Source organism: Grammomys surdaster, unplaced genomic scaffold (assembly GCF_004785775.1).
Source record: "Grammomys surdaster isolate TR1022 unplaced genomic scaffold, NIH_TR_1.0 126051, whole genome shotgun sequence".
NCBI lineage: Eukaryota > Metazoa > Chordata > Mammalia > Rodentia > Muridae > Grammomys > Grammomys surdaster.
Window position 1 is genome coordinate 4,699,736 of NW_021620862.1, and position 22,565 is coordinate 4,722,300.

General features: G+C 45.6%; 1 protein-coding gene across 1 annotated transcript in view; it reads right to left on the reverse strand.

Moving 5' to 3' along the window:
• Positions 1-22,565, reverse strand: part of Smyd3 (SET and MYND domain containing 3) — a 550,757-nt gene that overhangs the window by 74,314 nt on the left and 453,878 nt on the right. The window contains exons 9-10 of the mRNA XM_028755272.1: positions 6,974-7,061; positions 856-1,030 (exon numbers count right to left, since the gene is read on the reverse strand). Of these exons, the coding sequence (XP_028611105.1) occupies positions 856-1,030; positions 6,974-7,061 (263 nt within the window). The remainder of the gene's footprint in view (positions 1-855; positions 1,031-6,973; positions 7,062-22,565) is intronic.

Sequence of the window (22,565 nt, forward strand, 5' to 3'; positions counted from 1 at the left end):
GTCAGAGCTCTTCCACATTACAAGACCACCTAGGAGCAAACACATACACACCTGGAGGAACTAGCACAGGCAAGAAAAAGTAAATCTCCATCGCGTATGGTGGCATATTCTTATAGGCTAGGACTGGAAAGAGGGCAAGAGGGCTGAGGCAGGAGAATCACAAGTTGGAGGCTAGCCTGGGCCACAGAGCTAGGTCCTGCCTTCAAACACACACACACATACACACACACCAGGCCACATGCATAAGCACATGCACACTCGAATGCATGCACAACACACAGTGTAATGAATTACCCATAGTTCACCAACAGTTTCTTCTCTAATCCAATGATTCACTAGAAAAGGGTAGTCTCCCATTCTCTTACCTGGTCACAAGATGGCTACAAGGACCAACTGTAGACACAAGCTCTCTGACAAACATCAATTCTGACAGAGGAGATCCACCACCACTGTCAACCTAAGAGCATCATACCTCCCTCACCTGCACTGATGATCGAAAGAGAAGACTGAGCCACGTGCTCCTCTTCAGCCCTTCCCTGCTTGTCCCTGCACTGCAAGCCTCACACTGTCTTATAATCACCCATTCCACATAGCAACAGTATTTAACTCACTTCTGAGCAAGAACAGTGCCAGGATCCCATAAACAGCTTTGCCAGCGACTGATGGATGTGCGAAGAAACAGAGGAATGAATGAGACAAAGTTTGGTTTCATACACTAAACGTTGGTGGGAATGCTTGATAAGACTGCAGTCTTAAATCAGTCAGAATGACTTAACAGTGGCCATCCCATTCAGTGCCATCCCATTCTGTGCCCACAGCGGAGAGAGCTGGGTCCCAGCCCTGCCTTGCACTCACCGGTACGGCTCCATGGTGCGCATGGCATAGAATAGTGCCTCCTCCAGCATCCCCAGGTTGATGCAGGCATCCATGGCACAGTCCAGCACCTTCAGCTGGTAGATGTTGCTGTCGGGAAGCTGTTTGGCGTTGCTGGTTATAATCGCCTGGCACAGGGCCAGAACCTGTTCCCACTCTGTTATTAACTTAGTTAAGGACTCATTGCCTCCATCAAGAAAACACAGAAGTAAACGGAGCCAGCTAAGAGGCTGAAGAGCTTCCAGGCATGGGGGGTGGGGGTGGGGGTGGGGACACCCATTATTTTGCACAGAGAAGCAGCCTGGAAACATACTTGAGAGACAAAAACACATTCAAGTGGCATCTTAGCAAAATAAATTCTCTTTACACCAACAAGCCATTCTCTAACCCAGCCTGTACTTTAGGAGAATTAAAATTCCCAAAGAAACAGTCTTTCCTCATACTTGTACATCTTTCCTTTCAACTCAGTTGAGGAATGAGTGAATGTGTTTATTAAACTGGACCAAAGGTTTAGTTCAGCTTCCAATTATTTACTGTGGAATTATTTCTGTTTAAAAGAATCCCTCTGGAGAAAGGAGAAGCATGTGTTTGCTTCTGATTCATCCGAGTCCAGCACATGCATGGAGCCCAGCCCACACCAGTGTATAGGCCTGTGGCTGCTGCTGTCGTCTGAAGAAATGTGTTTGTTTAGTATAAAACAAGGTGATCCAACCTATACTTAACTGAATACATGTGTTCTTATTTGAAACCCAAACACTAAAAGAAGATATTAAAGTCTGGGTGTGACAGTGCACACCTTCAATCCCAGCACTTAGTAGGCAGGGGCAGTTGGTAGTTCCAGGCCAGTGTGGTCTACAGAGTGAGTTCCTGGACAGCCAGGACTATATAGGGAGCCAGGCAGAGAGAGCGAGCCAGGGAGAGAGAGAGAGAGAGAGAGAGAGAGAGAGAGAGAGAGAGAGAGAGAGAGAGAGAGAGAGAGAGAGAGAGCGAGCGAGGGAGCGAGGGAGGGAGGGAGGGAGGGAAGGAGGGAGGAAAGGAGGGAGGAAAAAATATTAAGAATAGTTTATATAAGTGCATCTTGAACAAAAGAAAATGCTGTCTTAAGAGCAGGGAGACCCATTGCTCAGTAGCTACGACTTTCTCATTAACCATCTGCCAATTAAGGCAGCAATTAACTTCGTGGGGCCTCAGTGTGACATCCCACTTCCCATGCTCAGGATGGCCCCAGACCACTGGCTCCACTAACTCATCTGCCTCAGTCTCCCAAGTCATTGGGCCTACAGGTGTGTGGTATCTGGTCCAGCCTCTATGGTCACCTCTGCAGACTGAAACTCCATCCTCTATTTATAGAGGCAGCCGGAGTACTGGAGCCATGGGGCTTCCTCCAACATACTGCTGAAGGTATGTGTGCACATGGGGACTCAGCTGGGGCCATCACATTCTGCTACCCTGTTGTTTGAGGCTGGGCATCTCTCTGCCCACCATGGTAGCTCTGTACTATTCTGCTTTGATGTTAGAAATCCACTTGGGGAAAACCATTTGAAGATTCAAACTACAGAAGGGATGGTATGGATCCTCCTCATCAACAAAGCTTGGCTCAAACCAGAGCTGATTCCATCCTCTATCGGAGCTGCAGCTTTGAGAGTGTCAAATTCTTCAAGGTAGGCTGAAAAGAAAACACCCATTTCAGTAAAAATCAAATAAGACAATGTGTCTAAAAATGGAGGGAAATCTTTTCGTGTCTTCTCATGAGATAGGTGGTGTTCTTTGGGTATCATAATTATGGCTGGAAAGTTGACTGGGGTACACAGAGCATAAGGCAGAGATGTGACTGCCTTTCTTTTTTCTTCCAGTCACAACCCCTGAGCCTGAGAAGCTGAAGAGAAGAGGATGGAAGATGGAGTCATTTCTCCTCTGCTCCTGTCTCTTCACAACTCCACGTTCCACGCACTTCCCCTAAACTTTGACTCAGGTGTTCTTCATCAGTGTCCTAACTCAGCAAGCCTCACCTTGGGGCCTATGTGTGCAAAGCTCCTTCACTCCTCTCTCCAGCAAAATCTACCTCTCCACTGCTCCTAAAACACCATCAGTGGGTCCTTCTAGCAACCAAGCCACACCTGGGAACTGGGAAGCTCCCAGGAAAGACGTTTCCTCTCAGCTGAGGCACGCCACCTTACTCCAGAGCACCATTTCCTTGGGGAGCTGAGGGCCCTTTATGTCACCTCTTAGGGTGAGTCCTGGCTTTGATCCCAGAAGGGGTTCATATACTGAGGACAGTGATTTGAAGTTATTGACAGTTGGTGATTTTCCTTTGTATTCGTGTGACATGGACGTTTCAAGTTTGCTGAGCGAATCCCCCAGAGGTTGGGGGAAAGTGGTTTCTTAGGCAATACGCTGATTTTGAAACAGATTGTCGTGCTAACCTCTGTGGCTTTTCATTCCAGGATTAGATGTTTGACAAACTGTCAGGAGGCACGGCTGTCTCTTACACAATGCCAGACATTTCTGTGGCAAGGTTTGAGCCTTGTTGTAACATCGCTTGCCGGATCCCCATTGTTACTTGTCTACTCATTTCCATAATGTGCTCTGCCTCATCAAGAGGCTGAGGTGGATGCCTTGCAAGTGGAAACCAGATGTGATGTTCTGTACTCACTCATAGGAACACATCTACACCCCCAACCAAGAAGCAAAGGACTTCAGACCAACCTCCCTCCCAATACTGGCAACCATCTCCTGGCAAACAAGGTAAGGCTTTTTATGAAAACCACTCCAGGAAGTTCAGCGGGAGGAACAATTTTAACTACAAGTCTCTTCCTAAGTTAATGCTCAGATTTTGCCTTGCCACCTGTGGCATCTACTAGTTCCAGTGAAGTGCTGAGCTCTGTGCAGGATGGGGGCTTTCTTTCAAATGCTCTAAATCACTATAGCAGAGTGGGGACAGACGGACGGACAGACAGACAGACATGGGAATGAAGTCACTTGGGAATGAGTTCAACTTCTTAAGACAGGGTTCCAGAGCAAGGTCTGTGTGCATCTGGTGATGCTACTCAGCCTAGCATCCTTCTGGGCAGCCTCGCATAAAAACTCTGTGCCCATTCCTGGTAGCTTCTTTCCTCATAGGTGGCATGCTGGCCAACAGCACATCTGTCACCTCTGTGTATCCACTGAGGTGCTCTCCTTCATGGCTGGCCTGAAGTCCAACTCACCTCCCTAGATACAGTACACTCAATCATCTCCTTTAAAAAGCCTTAATCCCTGTCTCTGTCTCTCTCCTCTCTCTCTCCCTCCCCTTCTCTCTGTATGTATGTATATGTATGTTCACTCTAATATGTATTGCATTATTCTGTTTTGCATGATATAATGAACTATCCGATGCAAAATGAAGCAAAGATAGGCTTGTGAGTTATGGAGGCTCGAGTCCAAGTTTAAAGGGTGCCCTCTAGTGAGGGCACTGGACAGCCATGGTGGGAGTGGGTGTCAGAATAAGCGTCCATATTTCAAGCCTAGAAGCAGAGATGACAGGACTTTATGGTCCCCTTAAAGGCATCCTTTCAATGACTTCCCAGTAGGTTGTTGTGGATTTAGGTTAATGCTTGTATTGTGTTAATTGGATTTCCAAAATTGCACAAAAATCCCACCCACGTTAAGGGTTCCTGCCCCTAATTGGTTCTGATTGGTAAATAAAGTTGCCAGCAGCCAATGGCTGGGCAGGGAGATAGAGGCGGGACTTTGGTATTGCCGGAAGGGGACAGAGAAGGAGGATTTAGAACGGTCAAGCCAGGAAAGGAATAAGGTCCAGGCTTGAGAGCTGCAGAAGAGAGGCATACCAATCATGTAAGAGCCTGGGAAGAATGGCCCCAGCACCCCCCCCAACACACACACACTGAGTCTAGGGCAGCAAAGATAGAATATAGATTTTAGGAAGTAATAAATAATTCTGGAATATCAGAGGAGAACGTGTGCTAGCCACATGAAGGTCTGGGAGTGGCCTGGCCATTGAGCTGCTTAGTGCACATTAAAATAGAAATCTTTCATTCTGGAATCCAGGACATTGGGGCAGGTAGCAAGCAATACACGATGCCCACTGAGCGATAATCATCCACAGCAACAGTAGGCCTCACCTCTTACGTGTCAGCCATACTCCTCACTAGAGGCACACTGGGATTTTGACACATGGATCTTTGAGAACTACTAATATGAACCACAACACCTAGTAATTTGCATAATTGCCATCCCACTGTGAGGGAGTTGTGTCTTGTAATTTCTGCCTCTATCACAAGGTGGATGAGGACTACTCAAATTCCTGGCAGAATCAGTTTCTATGTAAGTCTCATCCAGGTGAAACTGAAAAGGCTCCAGGAGCCTCCATGGCCTGCCTTCTCTGAGTAGGCCCACAGAGAACAAGACTCCATGGAAGTACAGCAGCTCCGAGTCTATGAATGTCAACCCAGAGCCAACTGTTTTTCAATGCCTTCCATCAAGCTGACAGATGGAGTTCCAAATTCCTCCTTAATTTTGTTCCATTCCTCATAACAAACTTAGTTTCTCTACAGGCCGACAAATAAGCCATACCTCAGACTGAATGGCTATGAGATTCTTCATAGGATCAGCCCTGTGCCGTCTCCTTTCTTATTTTATATTCTGAATTTCTATGACTACAGCCCAAGATCACAGTTGTTTCTGGAGAGTTATATCATACTTGTACACTTTATGAAATTTTGATATTTAACAAAGTGATAGGTTTCTTTCCTGGGTTTGGCTGCAGATTTATGTGCTTCAACTACTTGCCCCAAATAGAAAACTTTATATACAACACTCTTGTTGAAGATCATCTTCTGAAATTCAATAGCCTTTCAAACTTCCAAGGATCTGCTGAGCTCTTGGTTCTATTCTCTCTCCTGTGCTTTCCTTCCATTTATTCACATGCTTGAAAAGTCTCTTAAGTACTGAATCAAAGGTGGAGGAGACAGAGCCCCCCTCCCCGAGTAACGTTCGTGTCACTTGATCATTGAGTAAGAAGCCTAGATCTGCTAGTCTCCAAATGTCTTGACTACTTCTTTTCAAATTCTCTAATGAAATCTAGATGCAAACTTTACATCTAGAAGTAAAGCCATACAGCAGCTTGGACATGGCAGCCTTTTTTTCTATTTCTTATCAACCAACTATAAGTTCATTGCTCAGACTCTTAACAAACTCACTGAGCAACTGATTTCTGTAATTACATATTTTACTGTTAAAAGAAGAACCGCTTGTCTACCTATCTCCCCTGTCCTTCACAATTTTCTAACATTACTGATTGGATACCTTACTTGCAGATTTCATTCCTTCCTGGGATATGGTCAGCCCAAAGTGCCTGATGACCCTCTGGTGATCTTTCCATATTCTAAAGTCTCTTTCTTACGTGCAGTTCCCCATCATGCTGTGTCCACGTGGAATCCTCTATGGACAGTGCCTTCTGTCTGTCTCAGCTTCTGTCTCTCAGAATCCTGTCCCTGACTTGGGAGTTCCTTTACACAGTAAAGTACCAGTGAGGCATCCAAGATGATCCCATCACATGCTGTCTCTCTCTATTCTGAACTTTGACCTATTCATGTTCCTTATCATTTATGCCAAGAAAATGTATAATGAAGAACCCCACTGCTGCTGTTTCCTGTTTGTATGTCTGAGGGTCAATGGTATTGAATTATAAGGATTCACACATTCCTTTCCAGAGACTAAAGTGGTTATAGGAGAAAGGGGTCTATGAGTTTTACCTTTTGCACACAGAGTAGGAAAAGGAGGAGGAGGAGGAGGAAGAGGAGGAGGAGGAGGAGGAAGAGGAGGAGAAGGAAGAAGAGGAGGAGGAAGAGAAAACAAAACACCTACAGCTTACCTCCCTATTATTCCTGGGCCATACTATTAACCGATGGTGGGGTACTTGTAGGGCATCTATGCTGACCTTACTATGGCTGCTCAACACCACTGGGCCACTCCCCACACTGCTAGCTGGGCCCAGATACAGCACTTGCACTTTCAGACCTTGCCTTGGCTCGACTGACTGCTCCACACTATGGTAAAGCCGCAACCAGCAGTGTAGCTCGGCTTGCAGGTGGAAGGATACTCCAGTGCGCCTTCAGCTCTTCGATTTTTTTCAGCGATTCTTGAACCTCCTTCCATATTTGCTCGTCACCCGTTAGCATATCAGCATCCTGCTCGGGCCAAATGGGGAGACGGGCAAAAAAGACAAATGGTCCAATTAAAACATGGGCAAAGGATTTGAACAGACATTTCTCCAAGAAAGTCAAACAGGTGGCCTACCAGCACACGAAAACACACTCAGCACCATTAATCATCAGGGAAATTCAATCCAAAGCCACAGTGAGATGCCACCTCCTGCCCAGCAACACAGCCCTGACTTGCTACAGAGGAGCAAGGAACAGGAGGTGTCATTAGGAATGTAGAAGAGCTGGGGGCTGGTACTCCACAGGTGGAAGTGTACAGCGAGTGGCATGACTTTGAAAAATGGGCTTTTCAGCTCCTCAAGCAGTCAAGCTATCTGTATTCCTTAACTTTATGCCAAGAAAACGTGTGATGAAGCACCCACATGGCCCACCTAGCTGATGTCTGCTGGCTTGTTTGCTATGAAGCTTCTAACAAAACCCAGAAATGCCACATTACCAACAGCGTGCTATCATCTCAGTTCTACTCCCTAGACTGGCAACCATGAGAAATGAGTACATGTTCAACAAAAATGTGTGCATAAATATCCATAATGGCTAAAAAGGATGCAACGGAAATGTCCATCGTGTGATAACAGGCAGACAAATAAAGACAGTATGACAGACTACTACTCATAATAAAATTAACAAAGTATTAGTATATGCTATAAGTATATGATGAACCGAAAAACACTACTCTGAGTGAAAGGAGCCAGTCATTTTAGGCTGGTGACATGGCTCAGTGTTTAAAGGTGGATGCTGCCACACTTGATGGCCTTGCGACCCATATGGGAGATGGGAAGAACTAACCCTTAGAAGTTGCCCTCTGATCTCCCCATATCTTCCATAGCATGCATTCTCTCTCTCTCTCTCTCTCTCTCTCTCTCTCTCTCTCTCTCTCTCTATCTCTATCTCTCTATCTCTATCTCTATCTCTATCTCTCTCAAATAAAATAAAATAAAAATATAATTAAAGACTCTTAAAAGACATGATTCCATTCATATGAAATGACCAGACTGGGAAATCCATAGAAGGCAAACTGGTGGTTGATTGGGGCTAGGCTAGGTCAATTAGAGGAACTGGGGAGTGACTGCTAGTGGTTGGGATGCCTTCAGGGATGATAAAACTGTTCTGGAACCGACCGTGACGCTGGCTGGACAACTCTATGAAGAGAGTAAAGCCCACAGATCCATATGTTGTAAGCCCAGTGAATAGAGTAATTCGTGAATTATGAGTCAACAAATCTGTTTTTGAGGAAAGTGTAAGAGAGAGAGACTTTTAAAATAAAGCTGTTACTTGAGGGCTGGATGGTCCAGAGGACCATCTAAAGGACTTGAGCTTGGATCCCAGAATCTCTGCCAACTCCGGGTGATTCACTGCCTCTTCTGGGCTCCCAGGACACCGGTACTCAGATATGTGTACAACTTCACACAGTCACACACACACAGTAACTCAGCACGGCTCATCAACACAGCGAAGACAAAGAAAGGCAAGTCTGCTACACTCATGTTGACCAATCCCAACTTTCACAAAAAATTAGGGAGAAGAAAATATATTAACATTAATTTTTTCACATTTTAATAATTTTTTTAAATGTAAAACAAATGAAGGAAAAAGTCCATCAAGATGATGAGCTGTCATGTATTAAATGTGTGATCTTAGTTCACACTCAAGTCTTCCATGTTTCCAGCTTACCAATGTGCCCCAGCACACAGCTGAGCGCTGGGTACCAGGCAGGTATGTGGCACTGTGCTGTGTTACCAATACTGTCCTATTTTATCTTCAAGCAGCTCTTAAATAGGCAAGGCCATCCCTGGTGTATTCATGGGTGGGACGTGGACATAGTCTACACCCTGGGCCAGACAGTGAAGTCCCCCTGGCTTTTAAGATACTGGAAAGTACTTATAAAAGCAAGAGGAAAAAAGTCTGGTATCACTGCCCACCTCTAATCCCTGCATACCCAGTATTCCATGTTAGGTCACATGGTACCTGCTATTCCCCACCCCCAACCCCTGCACACCCAGTACTCCAAAGAAAAGTTTTGAATCCGAAATTCAACTCAAAAACACATGATTCGCCAAAGCAAACAAACAAACAAAACCCCAAAAATCAAACAACAACAACAAAAATTAAACCACACAAAATGATGGAAGCAAAGCTGAAGTGGTCTGATCCCCAAAGGCTGTGTTCTCATCATGTCCTCCTCTCCCGCTGTGGCCTCTCTGACATGTTCAACAAGCTGTTACTTCCTTACATCATTTAACAGAGTAGGTTCTTGTCACGTGTGACTATTCCAACTTAAGTTGCTTAAAACTGCATGCAGCAAAATGCCCAGCTCCTCAGCCATACTCACCACCTTTCAAGAGGTGCCCACTGGACAGCACACCAGACAGTGACACCCATGGGATGTCTGTGGGACAGTGCTGCGGCAAAGAGGCCAATCAGAGGATAGTAGCACACCTCGGACACCACTCGATCCATCATTCAGTATTCACATTGCTCTGTGTGGTGTCCAGGAGGAGGTATGGAGGATGCTGAGTCATGGCAAGAGTGGGGGATAGTCAAGGTGAAGGGCCAGCATCTTCCTGGAAACTCTCAATGTGCTTCCTCAGGGACAGACCAATCCCTGTGAGAACCATTGTGGGAATAAGTTCTGTGTTGCCAGTGGGAAGATATACATCATTCAGGTGTTAGGGTCAGGAAAAAAATGAAGGCAGTGAAGACCAAGAGAACAAGGTCCCATGTGCAGCTGAGGTAGATGGTGTGCACACGGAAGTGAGTGCCATGGTCTGCAAACCAGGGCTTTACCTGTTGTCTGTGCTATGTGCACACACAACAGAAGGTTCCTTTGAAAAGGAACCCACACATGGACAGGCAGACCCAGCTCTTTGTGTACACAGAAAGGACAGAGGGAGCAAATCTCTGTGGAGAGGTGTACATCAATCTCCCTCTACATTCCTGCTCTAAGTTCATGTTCATCTCCTAAAGTCTCGGATTGACCATCTCATCCCCCCACTTCAGGGGCCACAGTCATCCTTGATTAAATGTGCCTGTTTTATACTTATTAAATGGTAGTTCAGTCCTAGGCTCTAAGGCAGTGGTTCTCAACTTTCCTAATGGTGCGACCCTTTAACATAGTTCTTCATGCTGTGGTGAACCTCCCCAACTGTAAAATTATTTTCATTGCTACTTCATAACTGTAATTTTGCTACTTTTATGAATCATAAAGCAAATATTTTTGGAGATAGAGATTTGCCAAAGGAGTTACAACCCACAGGTTGAGAACTACTGCTCTAAAGAAAATATCTTGCTTGCCAATTCCTCTAGTGGACAAATAGTAGATCTCACTTCCTGATTGCCCAGAACCTGTAGTACTAGATTACCTGGCAGAGGACACTGAGTTGTCGACGGGATTGAGTTCTTTACAGATGATTATGAAACCACAAACCATTCCAGATTATCCAATATAATTATGGTAACCTTCAAAAGTAGGAGAGATGCTGAAGAGAAAGCCAGTGTGTGTGTGTGTGTGTGTGTGTGTGTGTGTGTGTATGTTTGTGTGTGAGTGTATGTGTGTGTATGTGTGTATGAGTATATGTTTGTGTGTGTATGTGAGTGTGTGTGTGTGAGTGTGTGTATGTGTGTATGTTTCTGTGTGAGTGTGTGTGTGTATGTGTGTATGTTTGTGTGTGAGTGTGTGTGAGTGTGTGTGTGTGTGAGTGTGTGTAGGGTCAGGTTGAAGAGGCAGCAGGGGAAGTGGCTGCTTACTTCTGCACACCCCAGCCCACTGGGAACAGGTGCTGGCTTTAAAGACGGCAAATTGAACAAGTCAAGGAATATAAGCTGCCCGAGAGACTGGAAAAGCACGCAAGTAGACTCTCATTTGCGGCTAGTGGGAAGGAAGGCAGCCTTGCCAATGCCTTGATTCTCATGCAGTGAGATAGAGTCAGGCTTCTGACCTAGAGAAGAGTAAAATAAAAGTCTGCATTGTTCTAAGCCTCTTGGTTTGTGACGAGTGGAACCCAGCACACATATCTTCTGGACCTCTGGCTACTGGAGCGCTGCACATGGCCCCCCTCGATCCTGAAATTAATTAATTTGATCACTCATTAACTCTATAAACATGTAATGAGTGCCTACTAGGAACTGCTGTAAGCACTGGCAGAAAAACAAGTCAGCCAATCACGCTAACACAGAAGAGAATGACAGACAGAGGGAAGAGGGCTGGGGTTGGGAGTGGGGTTTAAAGGATGTGTCGGGGAAGGTCTCAGATAGAAGGCTGCAAGAGGTGAAGGAGTAGCAGATAGGGGGCATAGAGAGAAGGACAGCAAGGTGTAATGCGCTGAGGCAGGAGCAGGCCTAAGAGTGCATAGGGCAATGTGGCACTGAGCTCGTGGGCTGTATTTTATGTGGATTGTGTAAGTCATAGTTTAGTGTAAGTTTACTAAAGCCAAACACAGGTTTCCTCAATCTAAACCCTTCGTTATCCCTTTCTCTCCCGAACACCTAGCACAGAGCTTCGAGTGGTACAGAGCTCAGCTGAATGACCTTAAAGTGGATCTGGAAGAGGTGATGTATACTTGGAAATTTCTAGATATCTCTTGGACGTGCCTCACTCCCCACCCCAACCCCCCAACACACTTGTAGGGTGTCTGTGCCCAGATATTCCGAAGCCCGAGGAACAGACACACACAGTTTCTATCCCTGACTGCCAAGGCAGGATTCGAGCCCGCTGGTCTGCCTTTGCCTGTCTCCTGGGTTTGCTTCAAGGATGAAACTTATCTGTGAGTAGATATTTTAAAGGATCTTCAACCATGATTCACTACTAGCATCTGAAAAACAGTAAAAAAAAAAAAAACCTAACGTGGACTTCAGACAAATCCAGTATGTGTGCAAAGGGTGGGTGAGGCCGTGGCCCAAAACAAAGCCATTTCATGTGGGCATTACAACTAACTGTGACACCAGAAGCACAGCCTGATGGCTTTCTTGCTGGTTGACACTAAGCCTTTATTTACGTAACAAAAGCACATAGTCTCTGAAAGCAGCCCTCAAGCATTTGTGAATAGAGATGACTTAGTAACTGAGCTGGAGGAGTCCAGTTCATGGCTCAGGCCTGAATCTAACACTTGCTGGAATGTTCACCGTGGTCAACGTCTCTGCACTCTGGGTCCCTAACTCACGACGCTCCTATCTGCTTTTCACATCTGTGCTCACAGTTGGTGTCTGTGTCACCACTGTACCAGGCCACAGGACAACACTCAATTGTGTATGTACCTAAACAGAACTTTTGAATATAAACAGAAAAGCTAGTTAGGGAAGCAGACTTAAGCCTTCTATTCTTTTCAATGCACAAATATGAGAGAAAGCTAATATGTTCATCTCCCAAGTCCTTAAGTATGAAGTCAATAAACATATATTTACATTTCTATTTTTCCTTATCCATATCCAAACACATGAACAAAACTTCCAATCATTTGGGACAACTTATCTAGGAAAGGGAAAACCATTTTTTAAATTTCAGCTTTACTAATTAATATAAAAGTTCTTGAACAAATGCCTCCCCATTGCCTGTAGAAGATTGAAAATTCTCATTTCATGCTTATTTATATTTAAACTATTGACTATATTACTATGGGCTAGAGACACAGCTCAATGGTTGTGGAAAGCTGTGCAGTGCCACGCCTCTAAGATGACTCCGGTTTCCGCCTTCCGCCATCCCGATGGCAAGAGCTCTTAGGAGTAAACAAGCCCTTATTTGGCTGTGGCTGGTGATCTGGCTTGCTTCCGTGTATGTGGACCTATCTGCTGTCGCCACGTGGCTCGCTGGAGTAGGTTAGCCCTAGACTACTTAAGCCTGGGAGGCGCCTCGCCCGGGGTCAGAAGCTTATTCAAGGTTCCTGAATAAACTGCGTGAAGAAGAGCTCAGGTGTTGCGTTATCCTTGCTGGTCGAGGGGGCGTGACAAGTGGTGGCCCGTACGGGGAACCGGGGGCTCAGAACTTTTTGCAGTCAGAGCAGCGCTGGTAAGTTCCCAGGTAACGTTGGAACATAGGAAGGCCCTCGGTAAAAGAGGCAATAAAGTTTCTGGGTAGGAACGATAAAGTTCCCAGGTAAGTGGGACAAGGGAAAGTTCTCAGTTCAGAGACTATAAGGTTCCCAGCATTGGGACAAGTCGCATCAAGGAGCTAGAAAAGGGTAGCGATACACTAGAGCAGTTAAAAGAAGAGTGATCTCAAAAGTCTGAAAATGGAGAGAGCTCAGTGTTTCCCAATGTTCCTTAAGGGACCAGGAAAAGTGGTGATGGTTGCTATTTGCATTAATGGCTTAAACTGCTTCTTTAAATTTCTTGCCTGGATTTATACGGGTTCAGCAAGTATGTTCTCAGAAGCTATACACTCATTATCTGATAGTTGTAACCAGGGTTTCCTAGCACTGGGTATCAGCAAGTCTGTTCAGATACCAGATCCTTTTCACCCGTACGGCTTTTCAAGTATGCGCTATATTTCTTCATTGATCAGTGGTGTTGGTATTTTCATGATGGGCGCAGGACTCCCTTGGTATCATGGAGTCATGGGATTGCTTCATCCTCAACCAATGGAATCCCTTCTATGGGCATATTGTATTTTAGCAGGATCTTTGGTGTCTGAAGGAGCGACACTTCTTGTTGCTATAAATGAACTTCGTAGGAGCGCCCAGGCCAAGGGCACATCATTTTACAAGTGTGTCATAGAAAGTCGTGATCCAAGTATGAATGTTATTCTATTGGAGGACACTGAAGCTGTTTTAGGAGTGATAATAGCGGCTATCTGCATGGGCCTTACCTCCATAACAGGCAATCCGTTGTATGACAGCCTGGGTTCCTTGGGTGTGGGCACCTTACTAGGTGGGGTCTCAGCATTCCTCATCTATATGATAGGGAAAAGCAAGCATGAAGGCGATACTGGTGGTTCTGCTGATGTGCAGCCTGAGTTGGATACCAGCTTCGATGGAGCCACGATAGGGGATCCTATCAGTCTTTCCGAGACCCATGCCGATATGTCATGATGTACAAATGTTTCCCCACTTTTTTACTACTAATAGGAGTTTAGATGTTCCCTTTTTGCCTTTAGATAGAGAGCTTGCTAGCATAAATGAGAATAGAGATATTGATTTGTTAGGTAGTTTGTGTTTTTTGAAAATCAGGAATATTAGTGATTATAGTGATTGTGTGATGCTGTACAATCAATCTGCAGCCTGGTTTGATGATCCCTCTTCGAGTGTGCCAGTTGATGCTCCTCATTCTATGACCCTGTTTAGAGAGAAACGAGATTTTGGCATAACAGCAGCCATCATCACGGCCATTTCCATCACTGCAGCAGGAGCGGTGACTGCAGCTATAGCCATGGATCATACAGTACAAACTGCCTTCACCCTTAATGATCTGTCTGGCAATCTGGCCGCAGCTCTTAATGCCCAGGCAGCTGTTAGTGCACAATTGAAAGGTGAGCTGATGATGGTTAATCAAAGAATTGATTTAGTTCAAGAGCAAGTGGATATCCTTTGGTAGCTGGCCCAATTAAGATGCCAATGAAGATTTTCTGCATTGTGCGTGACCTCTGTGCAGTATCAAAACTATACTTGTGCGGCTAATCTATCTCGCCAGTTGTCTCGATATCTTTTAGGGAATTGGTCCACTGGGTTTGATGATCTGATGACTGAATTGCGAAGGTCCATTGCTACAGTGAATTCCACTCATGTAGATCCCGACTTGGCTTCTGGATTGTCATCTTGGATATCTACTGCTATGAAGCATCTTAAAGAGTGGGCGGGTATCTGTGCCTTGGGTGGTCTGTCGGTGCTGATCTCTCTGGTGGGTCTGAGGTGCATATGCAGGATTAGAGCCACACAGAGACGTGACGCAGCCATGATCATACAGGCCTTTACAGCCATAGAGGCAGGACAGTCCCCATAGGCATGGCTGGCAGCCACAAAGCAATGATTCATCACGTTCAGGGTGCAAGGCTGAGCACTGCACTTGAGGCATGCAGCGTGTGGATAGCGGCCTCGAGGAGAGCATGTCTGATACACGCGGGTTAGTACCGTCCTTTCCCCATTATGTCCTATCAATGTTCCCGCCCCTGAGAAAAATTGGTACTGGATGGGTCAGGCTTGATTTGGGTTGGTGAAACCAATAGGAGAGCCTGTATAATATCCCTGCTTCATGCTGTCAGAGATCAGACCTCTATCCTCACCTGTTTCGCTTTATTAAAACAAAAAGGGGGAACTGTGGAGAGCTGCGCAGTGCCGCGCCTCTAAGATGGCTCCGGTTTCCGCCTTCCGCCATCCCGATGGCAAGAGCTCTTAGGAGTAAACAAGCCCTTATTTGGCTGTGGCTGGTGATCTGGCTTGCATCCGTGTATGTGGACCTATCTGCTGTCGCCATGTGGCTCGCTGGGGTAGGTTAGCCCTAGACTACTTAAGCCTGGGAGGCGCCTCGCCTGGGGTCAGAAGCTTATTCAAGGTTCCTGAATAAACTGCGTGAAGAAGAGCTCAGGTGTTGCGTTATCCTTGCTGGTCGAGGGGGCGCGACAAATGGTAGAGTTTGCCTAGCTTGTGTCTGGCCCTGAATTTCATACCCAGTACCGCAAAAGTAAGCTGAACAAAACAAGTTTTCTACAAATGATAAAAGATAATTCAGAACACAAGCTGAAGAATTCCTGAGAGTCTCAATGAGAGGTTGTCTATATTGAGTCAGTTTATGGGCATGAATTGGGGTGTCATCTTGACTACTTTGATTGGTTAGGGAAGATTCACCCCTACATATGGGTGCCACTTTCTTAGAAGCCCAGATAAAGGATGGAAGAAGGAAGGGTATTTTTTAATTTTTAAAAACCTTGTCTTAGGTAGCTTGGCATTCACTGGTAGTGGAGTCATCGACTCTGCTGTTACCACTGTTGCTTGTTTGTTCACTGATGCTAGTACCAGCTTCTTTGGTTTCCAGAGTGTACAGAAGACATGTGGGTTTCAGAAATCTTGTAGGCTTTCTAGGCTGAGCAACTTTCAGGTTCTTCTCCCTGGTTCCAGAAAATCATTGCTGGATGTCTCCAGCCATATAACATAAGCTAATTTAATCAATTATCTTTAAATATAAATAGTGATTCTACAAGGTTCTTATTTACAGAACCCAGACTAATACAGTTAGTCAGACTGGTCCAGGCAGCCGCTTGGGCTAACCTATGAAATCTCCCCAGAAGCATTCTTTTCCAGTACCTCAGCTTCTTTACCTTGTGACCACCTCCCACTGGACCATTCTGGAGACTGAGATGGCACAGAACAAGATGAGTCCTGGCCCTGGTAACCATTCCCCATGGAGCTTGGGAAGCCTCAATATCAGTCTTGAAGCCAACAGTAAAAGTGTGGAAAGACCTAAGTGAGGGCTGAACTGAGAGCTGCCATCAGGTAAATCTGAGTATCCTTACATCCTCCCTCCCCTCCTAACCACCCAAGTTCTTCACATTCCATCAAATCTACCAGTTATCCTATGTGCCTGTACTGGCTCTGTGTGTGTGTGTGTGTGTGTGTGTGTGTGTGAACTTGACATAATCTGGAGTTATTACATGGAAAGGAGCCTCCCTTGAGAAAATTACTCCATGAGATCCAGCTGTAAGGCATTTTCTCAATTAGTGATCAAGGGTAGAAGGCCCCATTGTGGGTGGTGGCATCCCTCTGCTGATAGTTCTGGATTCTATAAGAAAGCAAGCTGAGCAAGCCAGTAAGCAGCACCCCTCCATAGCTTCTGCATGAGCTCCTGCCTCCAGGTTTCTGTCCTGTTTGTGTTCTTGTGTTCCTGTCCTGATATCCTTTGGTGATGAACAGCAATGCGTAAGTGTAAGCTGAATAAACCCTTTCCTCCCCAACTTGCTTCTTGGTCATGATGTTTGTACAGGAATACAAACCCTGACTAAGACAGTGCACTATATCACCCATGTGCCCTGTATCCCTCTGTGCCCCGCATACCTACCTGGCCTGTCTTTCTGTTTGGTGCCTACTTTTCTAGACAGAACCTCCTCCCTGCAGATCTACAGAAGTGTGACGACACACTACTGATTGTCCCTCTGCCTCTACCCCTCGCTGTATTGGTAGTTCTTGTCCTTTTAGTTCTTGGCTCTTCCTGCACTCCACCACGTTGTCAATGGCTGCCCTGTGGATCTGCCTGACCACTGGGCCCTGGAAGCCATGCTTCACAGTTCCTATAGCAACACACTGTCAGTTACCATCTAGTCAAAGTGTCTCAGAACTAATCCTGGACTCTCTGTGGGACTCTGACCTACTCAGACCTGCTACTCAGCACCACTTGGTAAGAAACAAAGTGTAGCCACAATGGATGAGCAAGGAGACCGACGGTAACTTTTATGATCAATGGATAATGTAGGAAGCCGCTACCACTGTAGTGCCGGCGGCGAGACCAATCGCCATTACAAGATGGCGCTGACATCCGCTGCCCATCCCAATAAACAAGCTGTTGCGCATGTGCGGGAAGTGAGCGCGCGCCAAGTCACAGCCCATCCCGGGGCGTTTTGGCGGGTAACGTGTAAGCAGCCAATGAGAAATGAACACGCCGCTCCAAGGGTATATAAACAGTGCCTTTTCGGGGCCCGGGGTCTTCCTCCTTTCATCGCAATAAAAGGTTTGCTGCAGAAGGATCCTGGTGTCCGCGTGTGTTCTTGCTGGCGAGACAATTACACGCGGGTCACAGGATAAGAGTGTTAGAAGAAAAAAATCAATCACTTAATTTGATAACAATGAGAGTAACAACCAAACAAACTGAATGTTGAGGTTTTTCTTCTTCTGCAATACTTCTATCTTGACTCATTTCTGATACTATACCACTATGACAATGTTGAGAAGGATATGTCCCACTGCAGTGTGATATTTGCCACACACCCAGATACTGGCCAAAATTTAGAACCTAAATGTGACCAGCCAGCACACAAAAATCCCACACTGGCTCAGGATCCATATTTTCAAACAACAGCAGCCAGGGTTAGCTGGGAAGTGGGGTCAGTGAATTTCCCTGGCTTCTACTTAAACATCATGCTAAGCCACTTCAAGTTCTCTTGCCCAAAGTTCCCAGCTCCTTCTTCTTGAATGCATTAAGGTCATATACACCCCTGCTACATAGATGGTAAACTGATTCCCCAGAGTTGATTTCTTGAATGTAAAAACAGATGATTCTACAACCACAAAAAAAGATGCCAGTTAACACAGCTGGGTTCAACTAGTCAGATGCTTCCTCTGGTTTCAAAGTAGACACCGGGCCTTCCAGGGCCAGTAATCATCATGAACGAGAGAGCCAAGTTTCCTCAATAGGGTAGGGTGCTGGCACAGCTGGTTGGACACATCCTTGGGGAAGTGGCCGCTGGCAACATCCGATGAAGCATTTGAGGTAACAATCCAGGTCTACCTTGCAACAGGAAGCCACAGACAGCTGTGCTTGCTTGGTTTGCAGGAACTTGATGTTGAAACTCTTGTGCTAGCTTAATTTCAGATGGTTCTTATTAAAAAGGAGAAGGGCAATCTGCCTTCCTGTTATCCAATCCCCATGTAAACTCTAATTAGATTAATGGCAGAGAACTGGGAGTATCGGATCAGAATGAAATTAATGAACACTTATAAACGTTCTTAGTAATGCAACAATTCCAGTGTGTTCAAAGGAAGAAGGGGCGTTCTGTTATTATATATATATATATATATATATATATATATATATATATATATATATTTTAAAGTAGCATAAGGTTCAAATATCATGCCTGTACTCTGGAGAGAGGCAGAGAGCCCTGAAATAAAACCCAGGATGGAAACAGTCTAATCTTCAGTGTCTTTGACTACAGTACTTTGGTTCATAGATAACATACTGGGACTAATAGATTAACTCACAGGCACACTCAAAAACCTTTATGATTAACAGGAAACATCAACTGGAACCAATTTCCACTTCCTTTGGCAGAAATAACTGAAAGCAGTCCAGATTTAACTTGGGGGAAAAACGGTTCTTTCATAACATGGAAAAAGGCTGAAACCAGAGCATTCACCATTGTATCAAGCCCAGACCAGCCAATGGGCACAGCAGGCATGAAGGGGTATGGAGGGAAAGGCAAGAATGGTTGCAACTTAAGACAGAATCAAATTGTTGCGTGTTCGAATCAGGAACTAGGGAGCAAACGTACATCAGCTTTTCGCTGTAGCAGAAACCAGCTCTATCACAAACTACACAGTTTTACAAGACATTGCACTGCACCCAACCTCAGGCTCAAGGTTAAATTTCCAGCGACAGAGAAGTCGCTAGGAGGAAGGGAATGTTCCAGTCACAGCAGAGCTCCAGTAACCACCAAAGCCTCTTACAATGGCAACCTCCACATCTTCCCTCCCCATCCCACAGAAGAAATCTCCTCAGAGAAAGCATAACGGCTTCTACCAAACCAGGTTGACGAGAATTAAACAGGAGTGTCTACAGGGTTAGGGCTTTCTGAGAGCTGAGCCACACCAGTGAAGCCTGCTTTTACAGGCAGTGTTTGCAGGAAACGGGCATGGCAGGCCAACATGCAGAGGCAGTTAAACATTACATGAAGATATTTAAGGGAGCACCTCCTTGCATCTTCCCACCGTGCTGCAGAGTTAAGCTCCTGAGAACGCACAGTGGGGACCATACAAAGCACAAGGCTACTGGCTTGGCTCGCAAAAGCACATTCAAATGAATTCTTTTCACTTTTGTGGAGAAACTATCAAACGGATGGCTTGGGTGGCTATAAATGCATGCGACTCAGGCAGAGTCCTGCCAGTCTCCTTCTGTAAACACTGCGAGGTGGGAGGTTTCAGACTCTGGGAAAAATGCAAAGATTTTTTTTACAGGAAAACTGTCCTAATGCAGGCAGCCATGAAGATAAAGTATACACCCCCCCTCCCCCATTTCAGGACAGGTTTTATTTTAATGGAGACTGAAACCACAGTTCTCGGCTCCCAAACCTTCTTTATGTCCCTTACTGGGAGCAGCTGTTTTCACTCACCTCTGCAAACAGACAGGAAATTGCTTCAAACTACAACAGAACAGATTTAAGGGACAACACCCTGATGGTGAAGGTTAGGATGGGCTAGATGCAGCTGTTCCAAAGACATTTAAAAAATAGGTTGAGGGCTGGCTGCATGCTAGAGCCCTTGCCAGGCTGTGAGGCCCTTGGTTTGATCCCCAGTACTGTAATAAAATCGGTGAATGAGTTTAGGTCGTAGGCTCGAGGTACTGTGTGGCAAAGCCATGAAAGCCACACCAAGGAGCGACTCAGCTCCCAGCTCTGCCTTTGGCCAGCTGCAAGACCCAGAGCTACCCAGTGCCTCTGTGTGAACATGATTATGGTTACCATGGAGACGGAAACTAATCGTTCCAGTGGATTGGTCACTTATGTAGGTGTCTGCTGTGCCTGAGGACAGTTCTTAGACACTGAGAGTAGAAACTTTGGGCATCTGTGGTTGTGCAAATTGCAAGCCCCTTCCTTCCTTCTTTCCCTTCCTCCTTCGTTCTATTTTAAGCTGGGTTTTCTCCAGCACACCCCAGCCAGAGCAGAGAGAGCATGTGGCACAGAACAAAGACTGTACTCAGCATGGCACCACATGCTGCCCACCCCAGACTTTGACCATGGCTGTTTAACTCATGTGCCTCCTCTAACATCCATGTATATAATAGTCAGTAGGGGTGATATGTGAAACCCAGGCAGTTTGTGGTATTTGCTTATCTTCTAAGACTAGCACATCACATTACTTAACCTGTGGCCCCCAAACAAGAGGTGAGCTTGGCTGGGGTCCACATGAGCCATTCCAGATAACCAGTCCTGCGATACAAGTCTACAGACATTTTAAAAGAAGGTCTTCACTGGGGTCACCAAAAAAAATTATTTCATTAGGGATCAGAAGCCATGCCTTAATATCCGTTAGTGCAGCTTCTGGCAGCTCACCGATCTTTCTTTCTATCTTGTTTTATTTTTCAGAGCTTGGTTGCACAAATCCACCAGAACTTTTTTATGTTTAATGAGGTGGTATCGGACTCCTTAGACTTTGTGTTACATGAGCAAAAATCTCAAGAGGACAGTGTCCCAGTTTGAGGGACACAACATCAAAACCTTGCTTAAAAGTAGAGGAGGTCTATATCTTGTCTTTCAATAAGAATATTTAGTTCCTGCAGATACATGCTTCTGGAGCCTGATGCTCCTGAGGGGTGCAGAGGTCACTCCCAGGTTATAGGGTTGGCAAGGCCACCCCTTTTCACCCATGAGAGAAGAGGAGGCCAGCCACATGATATGGTTCTTCTTCATCCCACCTCATGGCTGCAAGTGACCCTACTCTGAACCATCGAGACTCAGATGCTCTTCTTAGCAAGTGCACATCCCATGGAAGTGAAGTGCTGTCTTGCTGCGTGGCCTGCCTTTCCCCTGGCGCCCCACCAACTGAAAGCACATGTCTGCATTTTATATTCCCGTAAACTCCAGCCTGGCCCCAGGCCAGAGACCTCTTTGTAATGTCAAAGATAAAAGCTCTAGCTGTGTTTGGCACCCTGCCCCACCTCCATTTCCTTGTAACCGTCTTATAAACCGAGCATGCATGACTGTTAACAGAGCTTTCCAGACAGAGGTCTGATGGCGCTCCATAAATGTCCCCAGAGGGTGAGTGGAGGTATCCCCACAGCACCAGAAGAGAAAGGCTGCAGAGGGGCAAGTAAGCTCACACAGGAACTGCTGGGAATTGTGGGGACAGCTGAAGTACAGACTTAAATGCACCCTCAGAACATTCTAGCCCCCAAAGAGGGTGCTCACTGAGCCACGATCCTGGACATCTTTCACAGAACCTGGCATGCTGACAACATCAAATCTTTTTTAACTCCAAACAGTATAGAGATAAACTATATTGCTGTAATATAAGGTCCTTATCAAACTTTGGATGTCCTAAAATGGCATTTGGGATACACAAGAAGCTGTGATTGTTTCTTCTCATCTCAGGGTGCCCTGTACACCACCTAAGGAAACTTGTGAAATCTTACTTTTTGGATTTTTTTTAAATTTTCTTTTTTGGGTCATACTCTTTGTGTGTCCAAATTATCTGGCCACAGCCATTACCATTTTGTTATTCATTTAACATTCCAGATGACTTTGAAAGTAAGAACTCAATGTTAGTAGATGTTCATAAACTGGAATGTGTAAGGGTTTCTTTTTTTGGAAGTAAGCTAATATAAAAATCACTTTCCCAGTGAAAGAACAGGGATTGGCAAGACAACTAGAGAGCTCCCTATGTGAAGGCTTCCGTTATTTGTCACAGACAGGAGCAGGAATGTTCTGTATCTGCTTGTCTTTGTATGTCAGAGGTTTTGGTTTACTCCGGGAGGCTACAGCACCTTTCTCTCCTAAAAATACATATACAGACATTCTCTCTCTCTCTCTCTCTCTCTCTCTCTCTCTCTCTCTCTCTCTCTCTC